Source organism: Podarcis pityusensis (assembly GCF_964106645.2).
Source record: "Podarcis pityusensis genome assembly, chromosome: 4".
NCBI classification, from domain to species: domain Eukaryota; kingdom Metazoa; phylum Chordata; class Lepidosauria; order Squamata; family Lacertidae; genus Podarcis; species Podarcis pityusensis.
Genome location: NC_138027.1, coordinates 27,455,676 through 27,483,253, shown reverse-complemented (window position 1 = coordinate 27,483,253; position 27,578 = coordinate 27,455,676). Strand labels below are relative to the sequence as shown.

At 40.6% G+C, this 27,578-nt stretch overlaps 1 protein-coding gene across 7 annotated transcripts in view; it reads right to left on the bottom strand.

Annotated features, from left to right (window-relative positions):
- Positions 1–27,578, bottom strand: part of FRY (FRY microtubule binding protein) — a 188,967-nt gene that overhangs the window by 84,835 nt on the left and 76,554 nt on the right. For all 7 annotated transcript variants that reach the window (XM_081004032.1, XM_081004026.1, XM_081004028.1 and 4 more), the window contains 15 exons: positions 21,443–21,496; positions 16,823–16,962; positions 15,051–15,141; positions 13,007–13,086; positions 12,206–12,286; positions 10,835–11,003; positions 10,331–10,423; positions 10,141–10,239; positions 7,989–8,090; positions 6,664–6,767; positions 4,430–4,538; positions 3,758–3,844; positions 2,195–2,366; positions 1,360–1,492; positions 355–462 (listed from right to left, as the gene is read on the bottom strand). In XM_081004032.1, coding sequence (XP_080860158.1) covers positions 355–462; positions 1,360–1,492; positions 2,195–2,366; positions 3,758–3,844; positions 4,430–4,538; positions 6,664–6,767; positions 7,989–8,090; positions 10,141–10,239; positions 10,331–10,423; positions 10,835–11,003; positions 12,206–12,286; positions 13,007–13,086; positions 15,051–15,141; positions 16,823–16,962; positions 21,443–21,496 — 1,622 coding nt within the window. The remainder of the gene's footprint in view (positions 1–354; positions 463–1,359; positions 1,493–2,194; positions 2,367–3,757; positions 3,845–4,429; positions 4,539–6,663; positions 6,768–7,988; positions 8,091–10,140; positions 10,240–10,330; positions 10,424–10,834; positions 11,004–12,205; positions 12,287–13,006; positions 13,087–15,050; positions 15,142–16,822; positions 16,963–21,442; positions 21,497–27,578) is intronic.

The window sequence follows — 27,578 nt, the reverse complement described above, 5'->3', positions numbered from 1 at the left end:
AGACTTGTTTTTTCGTCTACATCAATGCTCCCATGACAAATGGCAAACCGGTTCTGAAATGGAGGAGAGTGCGATGATACGGCTTTAAAGAAAAACAAGTCAATAATTGTGCCGGGCTACTTGCAAGACCCCTGTCAGGCTAAGTAGCTCTTTGAATCCCAGCCTAAACAAGCAATCTATATGTAGCATTATGCAGGCATGTATCAGCACAGATGAACAAACACTGATTGGACAACACAGCAATCAATTCCATTCTCTCCACGCAAACAATAACCTGAAAAGACTGATTCATGTTGCATTATGGAAAGGTGATAATTCACCACACCTATAATAGTTCCATCCAATGTCATTTACCTTGAAAGCAAATCAATCAGCTCCAGTTTAGACATTCCGTCAGGAAGGAGTCGTGGAATAGCAGCAACACATGTCCTGAAAAGGTCGATTTTTGGTTTTCTTTCACCTCTGAATATAAGAAAAAGAATTTATGTATTACTAGTCAATGCCTAAGCATGAGGAGAAAACAACAACAACAGGTGGTATTCAATACCTGCACTAGAGAAACAGGATTTCCCCCTTCTGCTGCCTGCTTGTACACTGTTCCCCAATTTGCTCTGAAGGATTGTGGGAAAACCCAGAATAGATTTTGGGGTGTGTGTGCAGGGGGGAGAACAGTCTGCTAACCAAACCTTCATTTTAGTGGGGAGTGCTTAACACTTCCCTTCTTGTCATCTCCCCATTGAAAATCCCCTCCCATAAATCCCATGCTTTTCCATCTACAAAAGAAATATAACTGAGTCCCCCCTTTTTTTGAGGATGGTGATGTTGAGCAGAAAAAAGACATGACATGAAAATGCCTGCCCTGCCCATGTCTCCCTCAATTCCTCCAGAAAAATTTGCAGCCAGCCAGTTGAGAGAAGAAGAGTTTGGATTTGATATCCCGCCTTTCACTCCCTTTAAGGAGTCTCAAAGCGGCTAACATTCTCCTTTCCCTTCCTCCCCCACAACAAACACTCTGTGAGGTGAGTGGGGCTGAGAGACTTCAAAGAAGTGTGACTGGCCCAAGGTCACCCAGCAGCTGCATGTGGAGGAGCGGAGACGCGAACCCGGTTCCCCAGATTACAAGACTACCGCTCTTAACCACTACACCACGCTGGCTGGTGTAGAGACTGTTACATGGCCCTGTGTTGTATCATCTAGTTCTTGCCCAGAAATGGACATGCATTCATTCTATTCATTAGCAAACTCTTTTTTATAAGAACTGGTTTTTTCAGGGTGGGATGGGGAGAAAACCCACAGAACGGCTATGCGCTAATCAAGTTGTACAAATTCACTTAAAGTAATCCATAACCAAACACGCACGTGATCATATCTTCAGGTTCTTTGTTCAACATCTGTATGTTAGTGAGCATCATACACCGCCCAACTTCTTTATCAAGATGTCTCAGTATGTTGTCTACAGCTTTTCTTACTTGAGAATAATATATTGACATGCCTGGAAAAGTATACAGTGGGTTGATATCAGTTCACTGAATAAAAACTTAATATAAAAATCTAGCATTTTATATTTTTACATATATTAACATAAAATCCAGTACTGTAGAAATATTCATCTCAATAATGTGTAGTACACTCGTAAGGTTCAATGGCATATATGCAGCACGAAGTGTTTCTTTGATACCCTGAATATGAGTGATCTCTAGCCCTCACAACTTCACATAATATGGAATGTTCAGAAGAGAGTTACTAGGAAAATATTCATATTTTAATGCTTAAGCATCTCATAGTTTCCAACCATAACACGAAACAGGTAGCATGACCAATCACAATAGATGACCGGCGTTGTAGTCTGTAAACGACTCAAGATTCTTTTTGAAGATGGGCAATTTAACAACCAAGTAAATAAATAAATAGTCCACAACATTGGAGGCCATCATGTTGACTACCCCTGCACAAAGCCACAGCAAATACATTATAAATTCAGTTAAAAGCACTTCCTGGTTGCCACTGACAACTAGAAATTATTTGCAGGTGACCAGATGGCGACTCAGGTCTCCCTGACTTGCAGTACAATCTCCTGTATGAATCCAGGCGTCAGACATACCCAGTTCAGTTCATTATGCTAGCAACTTCTGAGAACTTTGCAAGACTGCTGTGCAAGTTCATAAACTGTTAAGAAACATGGCCTGATACTTGCCTATCATCTTTGCTTCCTCCTCTGTGAGGGTTTTGCTCAAGTAGGTTTTCTTTACTCGTAACGTGTTCCCAGAAGGAAGCACAGCGCCAGTAACAGGCATCGGAGGCTCTCCATCTTTTTGTTGCAAGCTATCCGCAATAACCAAGAAGGCTCTCAGACCAATATTCATTCTCTGCAAATTCGGTGGGAAGCAAAGAAAGGACCAGTATTAACATAACCTTCTAAAGAGAACAACATCAAACTGCAATATTGCAAATAATTTTGTGCATCCAACAAATGGGGGTAGGGAGAGCCTCCAGCCCATGGGTCGGACTTGACCTGCCAGGGGTTCAGATTTGCCTTGTGAGGGCCTGTCTGGCGCCTGATGTCCTATATGTGAAACGTGCAGCAGGGTGTCACGGAGACACGGATGTCAACAAACCATTGGGAGCCTTAAAGTGCATTGGCAAGAGAAAGCAGGCTTCAGATCTACTGCTCATCAGCTGATGGGCAGCAGAAATGAAGCCAGTTGCACCAGTTGTGATAGCAAGTTCATCAGAGGCAGAAATCAGGCTTTGGGCTCTACCACACACCAGCTGACTGGCTTTTAAAGCTGAAGCCTCAGATATTTTAAAGCCCTGCACATGGCTCTTTGTACACCGGGTGACTGACAGGTGAGCTGCCCAATCAACATGTCAAATTTGGGCTGCAAGGCTAAGAGCTGCCCTGCAGTGAGGAAAGGGTTTCTCAATCTGACCCAATATGTGCTAGATGGAGAGAGCTGTCTGAGGGACTTTAATTTCAGGAGCACTGATCAATGTCGAACTGATTTAACTAGCACCTGACTTGCAGAGTCTATACTGAAAATACCTGGAGATCAGTGTGGAGCGATCAGAAGTTTACATGGGGGTTTCATGTTGCATAAACAGACTGGGGTTCCAATAAGAATTTAAAGACTGACAGAAGCACATTCACGCGGAAAACGATCCTGTGAACAAGTGGGGTGATGAAGGACTGTATCTCAGCCTTTTTCAAGCCAGAACATGGCTTCACTCAGGCAGCTTAGGAGAGCAAAGAACTCTGGGAGGCAGGGAACTGTGCCTGCCTCCCAGAGTTCTTTGCTCTCCTGTCTCCTTCACATGACAAGGGTCATAACTCAACCCATTTGAGTCCCCAGTAGCCGTATCAAATTTATGTTTTCCACTATACTCAAACCAAAAGTAATCTGTTACAGAATGCAGGGTACACTCGTACAGTTTTTCAAGAATGGTGCAGCTAGCCATTAAGTCTAGTTCTTGCTCTCTCCCTCTTTTTGTCTTTGTATTCCGTGTTGTTGCCATCTTGTATGTGATCCCCGCCCCCCCTGTGGAACAGCTGGAGGACAGATGTATTAAGGGAAACTGTGAAAATGGAAATCAAGAACTGAAGAGATAAGCTGAGGAATGACAAGTTGGGAATGAGTAAAATATAAAGGCAACAGATGACTGACACTTTTTTCTCTCTCTCTCTTTCTCTCTGACACACATGCACAAACACACACACACACACTGCATTATAAACTATAAAAGCATAATGATATCATACCTCTGGGTTGAGACTAAATGCTTTTGCTGGTTTTCCAACACAAAGAAAATCATAAATTATTTCTTTCATTGCAAAATCCAAACGCTCCTACAGTGAAAAGTTAGAAAAAAGAAAGAAAATTATTGCATGCCAAACATGAGCCTGGTAAAATTATAGGAACTGAACATCAACCGTGTACAACCACAGCTCATTTTCGCAAGTCTTCCTCTATGTAGAAGATTGTTCTCTTAATGAATAACCACTACCTATCAGTGTTGCAGACGTCATTTGTTTTCTTTCACAGAAGTGTGATTCCCACTTCCAAGTGTGGTTTCCATTCCCACTGAAGCCTTTTTACTTATCCATAGAAATAAGTGGCTCCTATTGAGTGCCTGGGAAATTAACAACTTATGATGGAGAAGCAGAGTAGGTTTTGTACGCTTTGCACCAGGCTTATTCCCATTTTGCTAAACAATTTAGCACAAGAATGGGGAACCTGTGGCCCTCCAGATTTGGACTATAACTCCCATCAGCCCTAGCCAATGGTCACGGATGATGGAAGTCGCAGTCCAACAATTTCTAGAGGGCCACATGTTCTCTGCCCTTGGGATTAGTGTGACGTCTGAATGATGCACATGTAAAACGTCAAGATAAAAATGACCCACTGCTTAAAACTTGCAAGTGTTTTCATACCTGTGCAATAAACTGTATAATTTTCACAAATATATTTAGAGGCATGTCTCGTGGTACAACGCCACGGGAACCTTTCGGGAAAAGAGTTGTGATGATTGTTATAAGCCGGCTGTAAAACAAAAGGAGAATGTTAGCACAAGTTCATTCCTAGCAAGGCATCCCTGTGTCATCTTGTTTAAATATTTGGAAGCAGAGTGAAGAAATCTTGACGAAGGACAGAGACTTTTTCTCCTTTTTTCCAGATTAAAAGCCACAGAGGCATTCTGCCTATAGCACATACTAAAGGTTGCAGAAATGACCCCTCTCTAGGTCAAGAAAACAATATGGATGTTTCCCTGATTGTAAGTATGTAAGGCAGGTTTGGGAAACCTCAGACCTGGGGGCCAAATGTAGCTTTCCAGGCCTCGACATCCCCAGGCCTCCCCAGGCTGCATCTTCTCTCTGCAGTCCACACCACTCACCAGCCCTGCTCTGAATACTCACCAAGTGATTTTGCTTTCCTTGAACTGTGATAATGCCTCTTGCTTGCATAGGTGTAGGATGGGTTTATGGGTGTGGCTGGAACGTGGACTAGTGTACAAAGATGAGTGTCACATCCATTGCTCCACCCACTTTTACTGCTGGCTCTGCCCACTTTTGCCTATGGCCACACCCAATCCTTAGCATGCGACTCTGAAAGGCTCCCCATGAGAGAATAAGAAATTAAGAAGAGCTTGCTGGAGCAGACTATTGGCCAGGGATGTGCAGTCAATGGAGTAGGGGGACTAGGCTAGTCCCCTAAATGTTCCTGGTAAATTAAGAGTATTAAATTCTGGCGCCTCCTTCTCAAAACCTGGGACGCTTCTGCCTGGCTTAGGGAGGGGGGTGCGATGCTCCAAGGGGGTCCAAGAACCTTTCTCCCACCTTCCCATCTAGTCCAGCATCCTAGTCTCATGGCTGCCAGCCAGATGCCTGTGAGAAACCTACAAGCTGGACCCAAGCACAAGAGCGCACTCTCCTCCTATGGATTCCAACAACTGGTACCCACAAACCTTAACTGCTTATAATCATGGCTATTAACCACTGATAGCTTTTGTCTTCCACATAAGCCATGGGTAGGCAAACTAAAGATCCAGCCCCATTGCCTTCTAAATCCGGCCCGGGAATCAGCATGTTTTTACATGAGTTAGAATGTGCCCTTTTATTTAAAATGCATCTCTGGGGTTTTTTTTGTGGGACATAGGAATTTGTTCATCCCCTCCCCCCCAAAAAATAGTCCACCCCCCCCCCCCACAAGCTCTGAGGGACAGTGGACCGGTCCCCTGCTGAAAAAGTTTGCTGACCCCTGATATAAGCTATAGAAGGTTCTCCACCCCCATAAAGGGCAATTTTTTTTAGGGGTCAGAAGTGCATCGTGTACTTATCAAATCACTCTATACATATGTGCTCAAGCCTGGATTGCAGAATACAACATAGGAATTCATATTTATCAATTCCGCCCCATTCACATTTTGTTGCTAATAAATTGTGCTCAACTTTGGAGCAGGTTGGTGTTTCAGAACTTGCATTCATCTCAGACACCTTTTTGTATGTGGATAAAGAAAAAGGTAAAGGACCCCTGAAAGTTATGTCCAGTCGTGAACGACTCTGGGGTTGCAGTGCTCATCTTGCTTTACTGGCTGAGGGAGCCGATGTTTGTCCAGAGACAATTTTTCTGGCCAGCATGACTAAACCGCTTCTGGCGAAACTAGAGCAGCGCATGGAAACGCCATTTACCTTCCCGCAGGAGCAGTGCCTATTTATCTACTTGCACTTTAACGTGCTTTCAAACTGCTAGGTTGGCAGGAGCAGGGCCCGAACAACGGGAGCTCACCCCATCACGGGGATTCGAACCGCCAACCTTCCGATTGGCAAGCCCAAGGCTCAGTGGTTTAGACCACAGCGCCACCCGCATCCCTTTTGTATGTGGATACAAAGCAAAAATTCAACTTTAAATAAAAGACAAAGGTCTGAGAAAGGAGAGAAATCTGAAAAAGAGATATTCAGATGAGGCTGTCCTCTTCCTTTCTATGTGCTAGGGTGTGATACATGTTTACAGACAGGAAATGATGTGAACATGGATATAGCTTGAGAATTATAAATACAAGACTCCTTCGATGCAAGGGAGGGGGCCAGGAAGGTCTTTTGGTTAAACCTGTTTAACCATTAAGTGATAAACATTCCAACAGTAACAAAACCTGGAAACACATTTTTACCTTTGAGTAGTTGTATTGCTTTCACATTTAATTCTAATCATGTAAACCCACAGTAGTCTGTAGAGAGATTCCAGTGCAACACGAGCCATTTTGGGATCTTTGTTCTAAAAGCAACAAATACATATAGGAGTTTTCACACACATAATTTCCCATCTCTTCAAGTCTTCACTTTACTTACTAAATAAACAATGAATGATTGCAAATGAGCTGGCTAGAGTATTTCACCACTGGATTCTTATAGGAATTTAAAAATACGATTAGAAGAACTGAATTTTAAGCGTTTCTCTACTAGACATTAGACACTGTGGCTAGAAGCCACGGATAGATTTGTCTTCCATGAATTCCACTGTGACACAACTGTAGGTATAGACGCGACAGACTGCATCTGCCACCCAAACCCTATTGATTTAGTTTTAATAATAATAATATTATTATTAATAATAATAATTTATTTATACCCTGCCCATCTGGCTGGGTTTCCCCAGCCACTCTGGGCGGCTCCCAACAGGATATTGAAAACACGATAAAACATCAAATATTAAAAACTTCCCTAAACAAGGTTGCCTTCAGATATCTTCTAAAAGTCAGACAGTTGTTTATTTCCTTGACATCTGATGGGAGGGCATTCCACAGAACAGGAACCACCACCGAGAAGGCCCTCTGCCTGGTTCCCTGTAACCTCACTTCTCACAGTGAGGCAACTGCCACAAGGCCCTCAGAGCTGGACCTCAGTGTCTGGGCTGAACAATGGGGGTGGAGTTGCTCCTTCAGGCATATAAATTGCAGTGGTGCAAGGAAGAGGGGTTTGTGAGGGTGTGCAGAATTGCAGCAATAGCCTCCAGGCATCCGGGTCACTGCTGCTTACCAGGAGGAGGACAGGTGAGGCAGCAGCAAGGTTGGGCCTGCAGGCCTGCACTGATGGAGCCATTTTAACACTGTTACACAACCCTGACCTTGCCACCTCTCTTCCCCCTCACCCACCTGCCATATGACAGCAACGCCACTGCTGGGAGGCTATTGCTCTGGCTCTGCCCCATCAGGTGAACAACTCCTGGGGGCAAGTGCATCTTATGCCCCTGCAGATGATATTGAATCCTAGTCAACAGGGACAGAACCACCTGACTCTGCCCTGCTTCCCAGAGATCCTTACCCTTTCCATCATACTTAACTTACAGCCAACACTAGCAGGGAAAAAATTGGTCAGATTAAGATATGGCATATATGACCCTCCAAAGCTGTTAAAAGGGTATGTGGCAGATTCATTATACTATACACTGTGAACTAATAAATTACAAAAGAGGAAAGATATATATATATATACTAACTTTGAGATTGGACAGGCAGTTGTTGAGGAAAATATGCCATCTGTTTAAAAAGAACTGCTTCTGACTGACACAAAGCAGGCAGGTTACCAAAGGATACAAAGCCTAAATAGGAGACAAAGAGGATACAGAATTATTTGAATGACAAAAAAGGAGGAAACTCCTTTTTAGCACCCGATCTGCAGTAAATACCGGAGGCCAATCTCTCTTCAGTACTACATTAGATGCACCAGCCAACATAAACACTTCGCTCAATATCATAGTTAAAAAGAACGCTTCTCTGAAGCTGTTATGAATTTTGATGACGACTCTGTATAGATGTAGAATTACTTTCTCATTAGAACAATAAAACATATCTGTCTTGCACTACCCAGAGAACCCAGAATGCTGGCCAACATTATGTAGCAGCATAGCACTGGTTTGTGTAATATTCCTGTGAAAAATTATAATGTGAAGAATAAATGTATATATTTGACGTGTTCAAGAATACCTTGTAATGGAGGACTCAGTATTCCCCTACAAAGGAGCAACAGTACAGACAAACACAGTCCTTGGCTTTAATGGACAAATTAACAAACAAATTCAGCTACCATGGGCACACCTCAATTATCCAAAGTGCACATTTGGACAGCTTTCCTTTTTCCAGATTTTGTGCTAATTCAGAAGTTCCTGCCCACGCTCTGTTAACCAGATTAGTCTTTTAGTTAGGCTTGCAGTGGAAGAAATGGCACGATGCATTTTAGTGCTGTTCGGTTGTCTCTCAAGTACTCAGAATAAGATCACCAAAGCTGTAAAAGTGATTTGCCAATTGCTCAGGAGGAATCAAGTGTCTGCTAGAAGTACAATCCTATGCAAAAATAAGTTCTGTTGAGTTCTGTAGGTCTTACTCCCAGGTAAATGCAACTTCAATGTATAAAAATGTACCTAAATTCTCATGGCTACTATTTTGTGTTATTCTAATCACCTATTGTGAATATTCCTACTTTGCTTGCATCTTTTACTTCAGTTCTCACAAAAATCTGCAAAAAAGATTGAAGCCTCCAAATGTTTTCAAAACATTTTGCATTTTATTTATGTTTCTATGCCCATTCTACTTCCTTCAACCTGAAATTTTACTAATCAGAGTTGCAATCTGGGAAAAGTTACGTTGTATTTTTCTTATTCAAATTATCATTATCTTTGGCTGACCTTGCAATCAACAGAGGTGAACTAGGCCAAGATATCCACTTTTTAGGGAGGTGATTACACTTCTGTCCCTGAAATCAATGGGACTAAAAATTAATTACTTCTTGTTGGAACAAACCCAGTATTATTAATTGTTTCTGGAAGGATTATGCATTGTGTTACAAAACTAGACCCTTAACTTCCTCACAGTTAGAAGCTTCATTGCATTATGTTAGCCACTACTTGGCTGAATGAAGAGATAATGATCACATTAACTAAAGCAAAGCTGTCATGGAGATATGTGAAAGCACTACTGCCCAACTCTTTCCTACTCCTCTTTTACTTAAGATAGGTAATGTTTTGTAAAGGTCCAAGGCTTCAGAATGTTTTAGCAGAGTCTGAATTACTCTTATCCACTTGGAGAGGCAAAATGCTTAAGGCACCCTGTGTCAAACTGATTCACATCTTCATTTAATTCAGCCCTACTACAGCTTCCCAAAAATAAATGCCTATGCCACTGTTCATCTCAAAAGAAGAAGCAGAATTCTACTTAGCAGAACACAGAGGGGAAAGGGCACTGCTGCTTGCCATAAATTGGTCCGATTGCGGGGTGGGGAGGAAACCGCCTGAGAAATGCCTTATTAATGTGTATTGACAAGCAACACACATTCCTTTCATTTTCCCATTCCTCATGATAATCTTTAGAACAGAGAGTAGCAGATGATGGAAGTGAAATTATGAACATGTTTAAAAGCTACAAAGCAGCAATATGACTAGATCTGACAGAGACATGCAAAGCCAGATCACACAGAGGCTAAAACAGATGTAGGGCTTCTTGTTTAAATACATAAAGTCTCACAGTAAAGCAGTAAATTGTTGTGTACAGAGTCAGATACAGGGAGATAATTTTGGAATCATTTCCAAGAGTCTTGTGAGAGAAACTTGCCTAAAGAGATTTCTGACAAAGGGTTTTAGCTTCAGCATTACTAACCAGCGAGTGCTTCTTTCGCGAAGAAAGTTCAAGCGTTGTGTCATACAGACTTTCAACGAAGTTCCTCAGACAGGGGACATTGACTTCATTTTTAACAGCCTGGAAAGAGAGCAGAGTCAGCATAAAGTTCTATCTCAAGATGGCTTTTTCTAATCCATCTTGAAAAGTCATGTAAACAAGAGTAACTTACAGCAGCTACTGGGACGAGAATTTCAACAAACAGCCCCGCTAATGCATGTTTGATATCTTTGTCTTTAACTTCAAGGAAATAATGTGCACATTCCTGGAACAAAAGAGGGAAAAGTTGCACAGGGTACTTACATTATACTTGACAAAATATTTGTCTTTGTTTTACTGAACAATATTAATAAACGAAATAGTCCCCACTATTAAATGCAGCATGCACCAAGGTAAAAATGCCTAATTTCAGCCTATTAATAAGAATTATCTGTCAAATACACAAATATGAAAGACTGATGAGCAAACCTGTCTGTGTTAGCAACAATTATACAACGGAAATTTCCCCAGTCATCTTGATGCGGCAAAAATTTCCTGTATTCTACCTTTCTTTACAATGGAATCCATTTGAGAGTAAAAGCCACATTCCAATGAAATCAGTTACTAGAATCCCATTGACTGTAAAGTATCCTGATTGCCTCATCTAAAAATGTACAGTGATAAGGAGCCACATTACCTGCATAAACTGAAGAGAGGCTTCAAAATCCTCCACTGGATACATCTTGATGCGAAAAAATTTCATTCCCATTATCAGACTGATAATGCTTTGTACAATATAAGGGCTCTGCTCTTTATGTCGCAGCTCTTTTAATTCTGCCATGAATTTCTTCTTCACAGCTGGAAATCTTTAGGCAACAACAACAACAAAAGCTACAATGACGCTTCTTTCAAAGCAGAAGTTTGAGAGCAAAATGAAGTTCCAATGGAAAATGGAAACTTGCCATCACAGAACATTTTTCTCCTAGAAATACTATTGATATTTGTGAGTGATAGGACTGAAAGGGTCTAGTAAGAGATGAAACCGCCACCCCACCCCACCTGTCAATGTTTGGCCTTGAATCAAATAGGAGACAACCTGAACAAAGGGATGCCAGATTTTCGAGAGACAACCTACAATAGCAGGAAACCTCAGGACCAGGGGTCAAATGTGGCTTACCAGGCCTCCCTTATTGTCCCTCAAAATTCTCCACAGGCAGAGGGTAGAAAGGTGTGTGTGTAGTAACTAGCCTATAGTACATAGACAGAGTCTGTATTCATCGCTGCATCCATTTGCCTCAGGGCTTGCCTACCACTATCAGAAAATCCTCAGAGGGGTTACCCAGAAGGGAGTGTGTGGCCCTTGGGCTGAAAAACATTCCCACCTCCTCCACTCGCACGTAAATATTTTTAAGTGAGAAAAGCAAAACAAAAACAGGAGAGTGGCAGAAAGCAACAATAAGAATGAAGGGCAATGTACTTCAGGGTCTCAAATTATCCGTGAAAGATCAGTATTATCTCAAACGATAGCATGGATTTATCCAATCAAAGACAATCAGATGGAAAGAAAATGCTGTCACACACAAAAATGTGCCTTCATATTCCCTCCCGTAAATATTAATAAGGTTGTTTGCAGGGGGAAAGAAAAACAACACTGTATATAATACACCAAGCTAAATGAAATAATCACATTTTTATTTTATTTTTGGCAGGCGGATCTTCACCTCTGCGAATTACCCTGATTACAAAAAGTCTTTCCATTCCTATAGGCGTTCCATGTTTGGTATTAATGGGCTGAAGAAAATGAGGTTTCTGCAAGCCTGTGCCAAATTGGCTTAGGACTGCTTGACTAGATGTTGAAGCCACCTTCTGTGATTCTACAGGTCTCCATGCCAAGCCACAACTTGATAAACAAAGTGTTCATGAGTAGAATGATTTATTCCTTTAATTTCTCTACCGGGGGGAAACAAATACACCTCTAACCGAATACCCTCATGGTGTGTTTTTTTAAAAAAGAAAAACCTGCAAAATATTTCAGGCTTTGACTAGATCTCTTATTAAAGGCACTTACTTTGCTTGTGCTAGCACCCCTATTACTTCAGCATACAGATCTGCAACAATGTGCATATTTCCAGTGTTAGGACCAAGGTACCTACCAAAAAACAAGTCAGAAGTTTAAGAATATGCATTTTATTTTTATATAACAAGATCGATAATGATATAGATAGATATAGATAAAAATAGATATAGTACAGTAAAGCTAAGGTTTGACTGATCAAAGATCACAAGGTACTCTTATCACACAACGATGCTCGCAAATTTTTATGTACAGGGTACACTCGTCACCATATTCCCACAAAGAACATCTAATTCTACTAATATTTCACAAATCTTGTGAGGATATCCTACAATTCTCCTCTGTAGTGCTTTCTCAAGAGGAAGCCTTCCTTGTTGTGAAGGCAGGCAGACTGGAAAAGGGGGACAGGGTGGCATATCTACAATAAAGACTTTAATAGATTTAACATTAATTCTTTATCTACACGAGACCTCTAGGAGTAGTAATTCTGCAACTAATATCCAATACTCTCATCTAAGTATGACTCGCAAGATTATCTGGGAGAAACCATTGACAGTTAACCAGGCATAAAACATTTTAAGTTTCCTGAGTAGATTGTTCTGAAAAGAGGTCTTTGCTCCACTAATTTACTGGCACTCTCATTTCAGAAGCACTGCTATGCGTTCTTATCTCATGCTTCTATCTGATCCTAGCTTTGGCTTCTTTCACAGCAAGCAAGCGATACTACACTGTGTTAAGCGTTAAACTGACAGAACTATTCATGCAAATGTGGCCAAATATTTGAATGAACCTTACCCTTCTTTGTATTTAAAGTGCTTGAAAGCCAAATTGATAACATCGTGTACTAAACCATCTATTACCGGATGAAGCTGAATCTGAAAAAGAAACAACTGACTTGTCAAAAGACTCAGCAGGAGAGATGACAAAGCTAATGGTATCCACTATTAACAAGAAAACACAAAACAAAACGTAAACAAAAGCTCCTGTCTTTTGAATTTATATAATGCCCTTCCTCCCTGAAGGGTCCCTAGGTGTGGTTAACAACATAAAACCAGATAAAGCTATATATAAGAATTATTAATATTTACTGGTGTAATATAATCTGCAAGGTGAGATGATGTTGTTGTTGGCATCTGTCTCAGGAGACAATGGAAGAGTGTGCCACAGACACAAGACAGCACAATTCTTGTCACTATATCATTACTAATCATTGCAGATTGCATTTAGGAACCACAGGTGCTAAGGAGATTGCTCCCTCGCTTCTCCATTCTGCCTCATGTGTGGTTTGCACTACTGGAAACTAAACACAACCCCTATCCAATGTATGACAGCAAGATTCTTGCTTGTTTGCTTAAGTCTGCAATCTTAAACATGTTAGCAAATTTTTCTGAAACTACCGATGCTTAAGTCCTAGACAATGCATTTCGAATTGAGCTGTCTGTTCCATTTTCAAGCAATTATAGAAAGATGTTTCTTCAAATGATTAGACATTTTTATTTAGAAAGTGTGGAGCAGAAACTGTTACTGAGCTGGTGGGGAAGAGATGGGGAAGTTGGCATTGCACCACAAAAAGCTACCTTCCGCTTGAGAAGGAAAGTACCAGTAGTTAAGGTGGAACATAGGAAGCTGCCTTACACAGAGCCAGACCACGGGTCCAATGGTAGCTCAATACTGTCTGCACTGACTGGCAGCAGCCCTACATTTGCAGATGCCAGACACTGAAACTGGGACCTTCTGAATGCAAAGCAGATGTTGTACCACTGAGCTAATGTCCTTCCCCTTAGCTGAGGTCCGACAAGCCCCCTTCCTTATTAAACTTCCAGTACCTACTGAAGACCTTTTTCATTCCACAGCAGGTATTTTAATTGATGTTTGAGCTTATGGTTCTAACGGATCTTAATTTTTTGTGCTGTGGCTTTGTAAACTACTTAAGAGACTGTTCCAATTAAGCGGTATATAAATTGTTCAAATAAATAAGTAAACAAACAAGCAAACAAACAAACAATCAGGAATATGCGGCCAAAGCACACCCTGGACACCTAGTTCACTCCTTGGTGCACACATGACAGGTCTTTACCTCATATAAAACTTCAGAAGTTTTAACTGTAGTCATAGAATCATAGAATTGTAGAGTTGGAAATGACCCCAAGGATCATCTAGTCTAACCCGCTGCAATGCAGGAATCTTTTGCCGAACATGGCGCTTGAACCCATGGCCATGAGATTAAGTGTCTCATGTTCTACCAACTTAGCTATCCAGCTATTGTTTCAGTATTGCCCTGTTTACCACCCTGGGCTCCTTTTGAGAGAGGGTGGGATATAAAATTAATAAAAATAATAATAAAAGCTATCTACTTGTTGATAGATCTATCTAGCTATCTATCTATCTATCTATCCATGCATCCACAAACACGTTATAAAAGTGTGATTCCCTTCTCCCTATAGCCCACGGCTCCTTTTGTACTGTACTATTTGTTACATTACATTGTATTTTATTATATTTTGAATTTATATCCTGTCCTTCCTCCTGAAAGGGCCCAGGGTGACAAACTCCCATACAATTTAAAAAAAAAAGGAGTTAAAACATTCTAAAAACAATTTAAATTTAAAAAGTCTAAAAGCAGCGTCAATTCAAAACGTCATTTCATCCTGCAGTCTCGGGGTTGCCAAGAACAACATTTTGCAGCCACCAAATGTCTTGGTAAACAGGACCTTTTACTATTTAGCCACCAGTTAGTTCTGCTTGCTCAAAATCAATCCTTGTAGAAGAAATCCTTTTGTTTCCCAAGCCAGGCTTAAACTGGGTGCAACATTTCATTAAATATTTTTAAATGACTTACCTGTTTCAAAACCTCTATTAATACTAAAGAAAAAATAAAATCGATAGCAAGATCTCTTCTTTCCATTAAATAGTCTCGTTGCTGTTCATCACTATAAAAACCAGACAAAAATGATTAAAAGCATTATATAGCCAGCTAGCTAAAATTAAGCAAACACTTTTCACCTCAGATTTTGGAAAAACAAAGCATAAAAATAAGGAAAAAGGAAAGGGAATAAAGGCCGCAGCATGTTGTAAGTGTGGGGTAACAAGATCAAGAACATGTCTGATGTAATAATCTAGTTTGAATGTTAAACACCCCCCTCTGTCTCTCATTTTCTATTTCTTTCTAAAAATTCCCTCAAAAATTCCCTCAAAAATTCTAAAGATTCCCTCAAAATTCAAATAACTTTTTGTGCTAGCATAAGGAGATTCCCTCCTCTCCTCTCCCCATGCACCATGCTCAAATTTTTTCCAGAGAGTTGGAGGAAACACCAGAAGAGATTTAAGGAGATAGGGGACTGGGGATGATACATTCCATTGCACAAGAAAGAAAACACAATTGCACTGACAAAATGCTCACCTCCACTCTATGCTGAATGCAATGCTTTTTTTAACACGTCAGATTTAAAACCCAAAAAACCAAATCAGAAAAGCAAACACCTTTGACATACAAGGTACCAGCCCAAGATATCTTGCCGCCTGAGGCAGGGCCCAAAGAGTCCTTGCTCCCAGTAGGGGCAACGGTTCTAAAAGCCTTGCTGCACTTATTCAGACACTAGGTTCTTGTCATTATATATCTCCACTGCAATAGTGACTTTACCAAACTTCATGAAGGCCCCGCTGACATGTAAAGCGCGGGCCTCTCTAACTTCCATAGCAACAGCAAAAGCTGTTTTTTGGACTGGTGCCTTAATGGACTGGGTAATGGCCAATAAACTGAATTTGGGGAAATGGAGGCTTTGTTGGTGGGTGGGTGGTTCCCATGTCTACAAAATAGGCCAGCTGGCTGTTGTGGACACTCCCTCTAAAGCAGCTGGTACGTAGCTCCTGAACACATATTTGTCATTAGAGGTCCGTGTCCTCTGTGGCTAGGAGTGCCTTTTACTATCTCTGTCTGGTATGCCAGCTACGGCCATATCTGGATCAGCTTTACTTGGCCACTGCAGTCCATGCATTGTGACCTCAAACTGGATTACTGCAATACGCTCCACATGAGGCTGCCCATGGAACTAGTCTGGAAACAGTGGCTAGACTGTTGATGCAGGAAGATGGTCAACAGCATGTGATACCTCTGTTAAACATCTGCACTGGCTGCCCACATGCTACTGGGCCAAGTGCAAAGTTCATGTGTTGAGCTTTGGTCCCAGGATACTTTAAGGACCATCTGAGCTCTTACATCTCAGCTCAGTCGCTGAGATCATCCGGAAGAGAACTGTTAGTTGTCCCCTGTTTTACAGAGGCCTGACAGGCCTATCTAGAAGGCAGGCATTTAGTGCTGCCGGCCCCATGCTGTGCAAAACTGAAAGTCACTTTTGACTTTCAGGTATCTGTTCAACACATTTTTGTGCCTTTGTAGCCGTTTAGTTTTCAATCCGTGAGTCATCTGAATAATTATCTGTCTTTTTTATGTATTTATTTTTACCTTGAATGATGTTTTATGTCTTATAGTACACACTACCTTGATATATTTTATGACCCAGCAGTATAAAATTAATTTTATAAGCATGCAAACAAACAAACAGGCACCAAGAAGACTTGGCTGCCAGTGTTAGAAAGTGCTCAGGCGTCTACCTTTTGGATTTAGTGCTTGTTCTTGGTCTGTATTCGTGAGATTCATCTTCTATGCCATTTTGTCTTTTATACCAGTCAAACAAAGTGCGCAGAATGGAAGGTAGACAATACTCTGAAAGCGAGCTCATTGAGCTTATTACCTGTACGGCAAAGGAACAAAAAAGCAAAATGTGTTTAGTACTGCCTCCTAAAACCTTTAGTCAATAGTTCAATTTGTTTTTAATTCAGGCACACAGGCGTTCTTCTCTGCTGTTTTCCTTGAAAGTGGCAAAGGGCTGGGAGAAAGGGCTACCGTGGTGTCTTCTAGCCACAGCACACAGCTATTATTATTATAATTATCATCATCATCATCATTGCCATCATCAGTGATTAAAGCTGGTGGGGTGTGAGTGAAGGAGACACTTGTTTGCTGTTCCTTTAATCTCAGGCCCCACCAGGTTAAACTGAGCTCAATTAAAGTTTGCACCTTCCTTAAGTCAGCAGATACAATGGAGATCTTGAGAGCTTCACCTGGTTCCTGTGACAGCTCTGAGCCCCCCACTGCCCACATCATGATGTGGCAAGGATGGTTACCTTGGTTCCCCTCTGAAAAGCCCATAGAGCTGAAGAAGTGATGCTCTCTCCCACTTCCTCTTTCAGATCTAGCTGCTTCTAAAGCAGGCATAGGCAAACTCCGGTCCTCCAGATGGTTGGGACTATAATTCCCATCATCCCTGACCACTGGTCCTGTTAGCTAGGGATGATGGGAATTGTAGTCCCAAACATCTGGAGGGCCGGAGTTTGCCTATGCCTGTTCTAAAGAGTCCAACCAGCAGCTGAACTGAAAACAAAGTGACTGAGATGGTAGAAGGGGAGAAAAGGGAGGAGAAAAACTGAGCAGCCAGGAGAAGAAAGTGGGAAAGTCAGGGAAGGAAGAGAAATGGATTGCCAGAGAAAGATGGGTCACATATGCAAGTGCATGCATAAATTTCCCATGGGTTTTCAAATCACATGATCAAATCACAGATCACATTTGTGACTGAACCATGAAAATAGTGGATCAGGTGCTTTCCAGTGCTGCCATGGCACAAAAACATGGAACCAAGCCAAGGATCCAAGTATGTATATATGTGCATATATCAAAACCAGTATCAGATCATAGGTCACCTATGTCTCCACAGAACTGCGGCAGTATTGTGGTCATACTGTTGTAAAAATCATAAGGATTCATGAGGTTTGGGCTTTTGGTATTTCTGTGGCTAGCACTAGGTTTGGTGCTCTCTGTCTCTCTCGTTTTTAAAGTTGCAATTCAGTTCTGTCACCTATGGCTTAAATCAAGATTATGGTTCATTAGTTTACCAGTGTTAAGATGTATGTTATCACCAACGCTGCTTTGTTCATTGGTCACTGTAACTATCATGTTTTTAAGTAATTGTTATTCTCTGTTTATTTCCTCAACTCCTATCATTTACATTCCCCTCTCCTGTCATGTGTATGCAATCCCTAATTTATGCAATCACCAATTTAGAATTACACATCATGCACCAGATGAAGTAGACTGCAGTCCATGAAAGCATAATAATAGTTATTCATATTTAAGTTGCTGCAAAATTCCTTGTTGTTCTTTCAAAAGCAGACTGTGATGCCACAGCACAAATTGCCTTTCAAAATCTTCTCACACTTTCAAAAACAGTTTGCTAAGTAATGTGGTGGGGGTCTTAGAGACAGGCAAGTCTAGAAGTTGTCCCTAGACATATGGATTTTATAATTTTATTTTATTTTATAAAAAAACCAAATGCATAGTAGTGAATACAAAAACAACCAAACATCTAAAAATAAAACACAAAACAGGCTTTCTTATGTATACATCAAAGGCTAGAAAAAAACATCTTTGGAAACCAGATTCTATCAAGCAGACTATCTTATTCTAATTTCATCATCTCAGTAAATAATTCCAAAGAGGCATGTGGAATTCATTCTGCACTGGATCAATGGCACCGTGACCCCAAATACCTCACCTGGTTTTGCCAGCTTGCAGATACCACTATGCAAATGGGTTGGTGGTCATTTCATGTATATATCTTCTTCCACAGTTCTTTGCTACCTGAGTGTGACATGGGATGCTAGGTGCATGTTTGTTCTGAAGTCATGGCGGCAATGTAACTAGGAAGTGGGTTCCTAACCTTGCCAACTAATGATGAGGCATCGGAAGGTATTCTACCTGTAATATGCTGCTATGGGTTCACCAGTTCTTGACTTTGTGCAGTGCCCTTCATCCAGGCAGCTACATACCTTTCCATATGTATAGCTGACTTGTAAGAACCCAACCTACTGAATCCAAAATTACTGAACAGTGTGCCAAAAGTAATGCAAACTAAACACACAGATGCTGTATGTCCTCTGCTATACAGTATTTGCACAGGGTGTCTTTAGCTTTTTTAAATCCTTCTGTCGTTCGTTGGTCTTATAAGGCAGGAAGGAAGGGTGGAATTTGCAGAGACTGGCTCTCGGAATACAGGAAGGGAGGAAAGTCTAGTCAGCAAGCTGGTTACTCAACTCCTCCATTTATTGGAATCAAAGCCAGTGGTGAGATGAATTCTAGCTCTGTGCTGCTGTTAAAGGGGAGTGTGCAGATGTACAAATGTGTCCTTGTTGGACAAAAATGATCATGTTCTTCCATCCTAAGTGAACTGCATAGTGTACAGCCTGAAGATACCAGGTCTACACAAACACTGAGCTGTTTAAACACTCTGTTCATAGGGAATTAAAAGTAGTCTATATAAATGCATTCTTTATACGAATTTTGGCAGAATATGCAAAAAAATAAATCAATTACAGCATGCCGGTAGCCTCCCTCCCTTAATACATACAATATTAAAAAACTGAGTAATTAAATAGTCAAAGTACAAATTAAATTACATGGCAATATAATCAATAAATCCTTCTGCATATGCCTAAAGAGCAAAAATTAGACATGACAACATTAACAACAATACTCAATGTTAAATTAGACTTTTGTTACTTCAAAAGTTCTTGCCTTGTCTAGAAAACTTGAACTCCATACAGCACACTTTTTAAATAAAAAAAACTATGGTTCTCTAGATTGTCAAATACATTTTAGGTTCAGCTCTGGATCTGCTTTTCTTTCTGGCCTGACACTATTTTACACTGAAACCTGCATCCATACATTGCTTTAATGATAGCTAGCTGTCTAAATGCCACTGTGCCTTTGAGGTGAATGGAAGTGAACTAAATATAAGCCACCCCATAAGATAGGAAATAGAAGGAGGGGAGTCAAGGGAATTTAATAAATGTCAGTTCGACTCAGGCACTAAACTGCTATCTGTGCACCTGAAAAAATCCCCCCGAAAATGTAAAGCGGTTTTGCGATTTTCTTTTTTAAGGGAGATACACAGCCATTGTCACTGCTGCCATCCTGTTATACTGGAATGACATTTCTGTTATGAAGATTATAAAGGCTGCTGACATGAAAGTTGAATTTTATTCAGCTCAGGAATAGGCTTCAGAGAGAAAATTAAATCTACACATTTAAACCTAACGATGCCTGTTTGCAAAGCTCGCGTTTTAATGTCCTGCTAAGCTCAATCAAATTCTTAGCACAGGGCTACTACACGTTTTGCAGGGTCACAGCAGGAACCAGATTCCATGAGGGTGGAGTTCCAGAATAACAGGGAGAGGCTTTGCCAAAAGTGCACTCTCTCTGAAAGAACCCTGCAGAAGGATAGGCTAATCTGTCAAGTCCAGCTTCTCCGTTTCTCATTTTGCCAACATCAAGTTCTAGTCTCCATATCCGTTTTCTTAACAGTCCTAATGAAAACGTACCAGCATTTCAGTGTCAATTTCTCCTAATATAAACATCTTGATATACACATTTTCGGAGAGCGATTCCCCCTCCCCGAACATAATGCTTTTGTATGCTGTTTTTATGTTTTTATGCACCCTTTAGCCAGTATCTTTATATTCATGACTCGGTTGGAGAACTTCATTGCACAATTCTGAGAAGTTTGCATTTTGCAGGACGGGTATATTTCAGTTAACGTATTGCTTTTGAAAGCGTTGAGTTAGGTAGGTTTGCCTTTAAATGCAGCAACCCTCTATCATCACCACCATCGTAATTCCTGCAACACAAGTGTGAAGATGGGAAGAAAAACTCACAAAGGGGCCAAAGACCACCTTAGCTGTGAGTTCCACAGGACCTGAGGCTCAGGATATCTAGAGACTACTGGGTTGGGTTTAGGAGTTTCAATTGGATCTTGGAGATGCTTAATTTCTGTATCTTCGTTGATATACCTCACTATGGATTGTGCAGGGATTGTTTAACTTTATTGTGCATATTGAGATGTTATCATTTATTCCTTATGACTACTTACATTTCGTTATATTTTTGTAATTATGTAGAACTACTGACGTTGTAAGCGACCCTGAGCATGGCTTAACTATGGAAAGATGGTAAGACTCAAGACACATCTATCTACTTGAAGAGAAGGACAGGAGTGCCAACTCATTGAGAAGAGATCTAGAACAAGGGTGTGGAAGGATGCAGCCTTTCAGATGTTGGTGGACTGCAACTCCTAGGATACTAATTGCGGGGCTACAAAGTGCTATCTGGAAATAACTTACTTGATCAAACTGGGGGTCTTCTCCACGCTGCAGAGATTTGCTCAGTGGCTTTTCCTACAATAAAGCAAAATGTATCTATTATTCTACGAGCAGCATTATGACATTTTCTTACGCTTTAGTAATTTGATCACATTTTAAATTCAGGCAATTGAAAAGCCCATACTTACTATGCTTGTACAGTAGTGTGAGAGGCAATTTTAAACAATTATTACAGTTTTAATTTATTTACAGCACAAGTATTTTAGGTACGGCAATATTTTGGAAGGAAAAAAAAGATTTGCGGTGAGAAAAGCTCAACAGAATTGGTTTCTTCTTTTTTGACAAAAAACATTTCCTTTATTTTCACAAGAGAAAATGTGGAGTGTATCATTTAGATTATATTTTTCCTCATTAAGGGAAAACACCATCAAAAGAAACCATGTTGTTCATAGGTAAGCATTTATAAGTTCATTATAAAGACTAAAATATATGCCCCATAATATTAGAAAACGAAAGCAAAAGTTTTCAGCTTTTCAGTGTATCTCCAAGGCCAAAAAGGTGTGTTCAATTCTACCAAAGTGAGAATATAGTTGCAGAGAAATACGATCTGGAAAGGAAGGATAGGATCTCCTGAAAGCTTAGAATAGACGGAAACCAATATTTACTGAGAAATATCCACAGAAACATATCCTTACTTTACTCCTATTGAAATAAATGAGAGTTCAACCAAAGCAGTTTTTCTTTTGATATATTTCAAAGGATCTAACACAGGAAACATCCCCCTACTGATTTGTCTTCCTTTGTCTATTAGATTCTATTTCACATGTAAGAAGCTAAATATTTCTCCTTAGATTCATTCTGGCATTATTCTAATGTGGAGGTACAATGATGATTGCACTGGTTTTTTTTATGAATGTACAAAATAAAAACAACCTGGTTTCATAAAAGAAATCACCAGTGCTGCTCCTTTTAAATATAGCTTTGAGCATGATGGTTCTCAAGTGCCAACCAGATCTGTGTGCACACGGAACTCTAATCACAGTTTGGTATTATGTCCATACAAAACTTGAGTATTCTGTGTATAACAGGAAACTGTGGTTAGCTGAAAACAGAAGCAAACACTTCTGACCTCTTTGTCATGGTCAGGACAGAGGAGGAAAAGGGAGAAAACATGGTACCCAATTAGAGATGGGAAGGCCTGGAACCCCACCCCACCCCCCGGAAAAACAGGGGGGGACAGGTTTTTTCCATTTTTTCCCAGGCCTTCCCATCTCTAGACCCAATATTCATGCACATGACGCTAAACTATCGTTCACTGTTACATGTGAACCAGGGTCCCATCTCATCTTGAAAGGTCCACCGCGGGATGCAAGGTTGTGGGTGGAATTACTGAGGTGTCTGTTCCTCTGACTAATAGAGTCATTTATCCCCAGGTGAGAACTCATGTGAAAGAATCTACTTATTGTCTAGACTCTCCTCTCTTTATTTGCTGGAACCCTGTATCTGTCTCTTCCATGTCAACACATGATTGTCATTTCAGTCTATATGTCACACGAGCAAAGATTTGGCTTTATCTTAAAGTATCTAGCAGGTTGGTCAATGCCATTAAAATTACAAGGGTTCTATTTGGCAAGGACAATCAACTGCTTCATTAACATAATCATATTGAGCAACTGGTGTTTTTACAATGATGATGATGATTTTAAGATATCCTACATAAGAACAGAGGAAATAACCTATGAATTGTTCCAAGGTGTGTCTCAAACTCCTCCCTCCCCTTTCCTATTGGATTTCACCTTGGACCACCCTTCTCTATGTCTTAGTTCCCAGCGCTGTTACAGAAAACCTTTTTCCTTCGAAGGTTCTATTATCTAGGGCAGGTTTCCTGTTTTAGCTCGCTTCTGTGACTCTATATCTTTCCAAACCTATTCTAATTATACTTTGTTCTTTCTTTCCCATTAGCTTCAGCCCTCTCACCTTGTACCGTTTTAATTATTTAATTTTTGATCACTCCTTGGCTCAGCTCTGCTTGCCTGCTACGAACGATAAAGCTACATATCTATTTACTTCTGCAAGCCCTTTTGAGAATGTAATGTTGCTCACAACCGTCAAAAGGCAAGGCCAAGGTGCCCATGCAATGGTGGGTTAGAAAGGTTTGCTGGAATTCTTTTGCAGGGTTAGGTCCAGGCAAGCCACTGAGAACAGACAAGAAAACGAATCAGTATTTGCATCGAAGACCACCAGAATCTCATCCACGGGAAGAATTAACTAGTAGCACTGAAGTTGGGATAAAATGTTAAAATTTAAGAGTTTTACATAAAAGAGAAACAGGGAAGAGCCATTAGCCAAGTCCAGAAGGGTATAAACATCCAAACAAACACACATGATGAGAGATTTAAAATGACACACACCCCCTTGGCCTTTGTTTTCAATGGTTTTCCCACGTATCAATCCTTACTGCAGTTACCACGTATTGAGACATGCCGAGCTGTGCAGTGTGGATCAGCTTTTTGCACACCACTGCACCATCCTTTTCAGCACTTGTGGAAACACACAGAAAGTTAAGCAATGTTGAATTTCTACAGATGGTCTAGGCAAGCACAAAGCTGCCCCTAGCATGCAGCTGATGGAAAAACCACAGCTGCCGCATGCTGGGAGACTCATGAGAAAAGGACCGCAAACAAAAGCAGGTAAACAAGGTTTGTCACCGTGCAGGTGCAGAACCGAGCCAAAGCTGGTCTAAGGGAAGGGAGGCAGGCAGGCATGTCAGCACAGGTGACTGACTATATGAGCTCTTGCCTCCTAATAGTGTCTTGCAGAATACAGAAATTAATCAGAGCAGGGCACAACGGGGAACAATTACTGAACTGAAGCAGAGCCAAGGTGCAGGTGGGCAGAACTAAAGATAGCTTCCAGGTTTTGAAGATGCCTGAAAATGCAGACTGACTACAAATGCAGACATTGACGGAAGACATTATGGCTGCTCAGGCCGTTTCGGGTCTCTGATGTGAAGCCTTGAAGCGCTTGCTGACTTTCTCCAAGCGCTGGCCTCAGTGTGGTGCTGATAACACCAAGGCTGCAGGTTCGATTCCCCGTAAGGGACAACTGCATATTCCTGCACTGAAGGGGGTTGCACTAGATGATCTGCGAGGTCCCTTCCAACTCTGTGATCCCAGCTGAGCACCAGCTTCAGAGAAACAAGTGGTAACACAGCAAGCAAATTGTTTCAAAAGAATGAAACGCAAATCCCAGAAACCTGAAAACCACAGTGAAGCTGCTATACCCCACTGCCCCTTGTAGGGTTTCTCAGCTTCCAACACCTACTAAATTATCTCTATTAATTTCTCCTCCAGTCATTGCATTCCAGAGTTAAGCAAAACTGCATTCAATTCACACCAGAGCAACATTCTTACCAGCGTTTAACTGCGCAAAAAGCTACGCCCTTGTTATCATGTCTTGGTGATGATTTTATAAACGTTAACCAAGGAAATAAATCCTATAAAGCCGTCTATGATGTAGGCAATTCGCCTTTGCTTTCTAGTAAGTGAATAAGATGTAAAGCAAGAAGAAAGAATTCAAATATGAGCCTGACAACAGAGATCAAGGATTCCTTCTATTACAAGTTTCACATGTTTGGTCTAGGAAACAGGCATGAGTACAGCACTGTAAATCAAAAGCAGCTATTTCGACAAGAATGTTAACATTCAAAACTGTCAAAGCTTGGGGAAGTTTATTTAGCACAATCTTGTGAATTCTGTGCAACGTTTTGTTGTTGTTTAGTCGTGTCCGACTCTTCGTGACCCCATGGACCACACTTAAATGTGTAGTCACTTCTGGAACAAAGGTTTTAGAAACAGAATGGTAAAGAAAAACAAATTATGGTGAGTGTTCAAATTGATGATTGCCTACTTTCAATATAAATAACTGTACCACACAGATGGATTGCTTGTATTCAGATGTCACAGTCTACCACAATTAATTGTCGTCACTCGTGATTACCATTGAATAAACTTTTACTAGCCAAGTGGCAGGTTGTTCACAATGTTAAAAAGAAATGGATGTGGTCTAAAATCAATTACTGGAACAGTCATCTGTTAATAGGTGTCAGCTAATATTCACCACTGAAAGGGTCTCCTAGAAATATGAGTTTCCTCCTCCCCTCCCATTCTTCTAGAAATGATGAAACAAATGAGTGATTGCTCACAACTGAGCCAGATAAGAGTCTACCTGCTTGCCTGTTCATGTTTTCGTTTGTTGAGGGGATGAAGTATTATTTTATTCATAACTGTACCCAGCAACTCCCTGGATCCCCTCCATTTGCTCTCCTCCCTAAATTTAGATGTGGATATTCTATTCTTTCATATCAATGAAACAGAAATTTTACAAAGTACATGGAGGTTCATCTGCTCTCTTTTGGGGTGGGAGGATACTTAGCCTCAATTACCTTGTTCTACTTCATCTGAATCTCTCTGTTGCTTACTTACAGTCTATTGGGGCTTTTTTTTCCAGCTGGAACTCACCTCTCAGGTGGGGGCCATTGCCACTCTAAGAGAACGAGGGAGGCTTTTATGTTGAATTCCACCTCTTTTTCTAGAAAAATAGCTCTGCACTCTATACAATGTCAGCTTGAACAAAACAGCAGGCTGAATCCAGAGTCAAGAGCTACAGCCGCAGAACTCTGAATAAAGAGGGGGTTTATTCATTTCAAGCAATTCATCAGCCTTTGGGTCAAAGGAACTATTACATAAGAACCCAAGAATATCAAATATTCATGTTCCTATTTTAATTACCAATGTATTTGCATACTCTGAACTCATTTTCTATATGAAACTCTCAGTAGCAATAAAATATCTAAAGATGATAAAAAGAAATTAAAACCCATCTATTCCTTTGCAAGTCATATTTCTATTTAAAAAAACAACAGTACCATCAGAACACAATAGTTTTAGGGCTGAAAAGAAATATATCAGAAATAACTAAGGATAAAAATAATTCATGCTAGATATTTCCCCCTTAAAATCCAAGAGGAGATTAAAGCTGCAATCCCATGAACACTTACCTAGGACTAAGTCCCACTGAATAAATTAGAAGTACAGGCTCAATCTTATCTGAAAATCATACTTGGGCCCTCTTCCACTGACGCTCTTTCCCTGTTCACAGATGTGCAGAAAATTATTGATTTATTTATTTTTAGCAATGGCACTCTGCACATGTGTAATGACACACTTTCCTATTGTGATAAAAACAGCAAGGTTAAAACTGCAGCCCTACCAAGTCAAAATCTGAGCAGCTGCCACTGCAAGTAGAGCACACTCCTCTTTTGGACAGCTTCCTATGCATAACTGATATTTACAAAATGCATGTCTGAAAGTATACAAAGCAACATACCAAAGATGCAAAAAATAAAATAAAAATAAAATTCAGGTGTGATGTGGATGCCTAGATTCATACTTTTTGTATTGCAAGTATGGGGATATCGTTGATATGTTTATTGCATTGTTTTGCTTGTTTGATTTTATGCTTCATTATAGAGGTTTGTTAAAGATAAATAAAAATATATATTAAAATACAAACAAACAAAAAACGGTGGGGGGGGGGACACACACACCGAAAAGAAATATGAGAATTGCAAAATACAGCAAAACAGCTGTGCAAATGTAAATCGCTTCCGTGAATTAAAAAAAAAAAAAGAAGGGTTTCTTCCATCTGGCAAAAGGAATCTAGTGAGGCAAACAGGAGGGCGGCAGTGGGCAGGCTATTTCATAAGGCCCAGGAAAACGAGCAGATTTTAAAAGGAAGGCTTGCTGAGGAGAGCAATATTAACAGAATAACTGGGCATAATAACCTCAATCATGATTCGGTCCCCCCTCCCAGTCTAAACACTTTCTTGTCATTTCTCTTCATATATTTTATGGTCCGATTATATAATCACTGGACAGATTTCAACCTATTCTGACTTAAAGGCTGCATAGTAAGGCACGTCCTGGCAGCATGTGCCGCTGAACCTATTTTTTGCCATTTCTGTGTGAATGAGGCAATCACAACAATGTGCTTTTAAAATGATGATTTAGAACGGCCTGAACATGCATGAAAATATACTGGTATCTTCATATAACCAAACACTTTCTTATACTCAGTCTGGAGTTTGTTTTTGCTT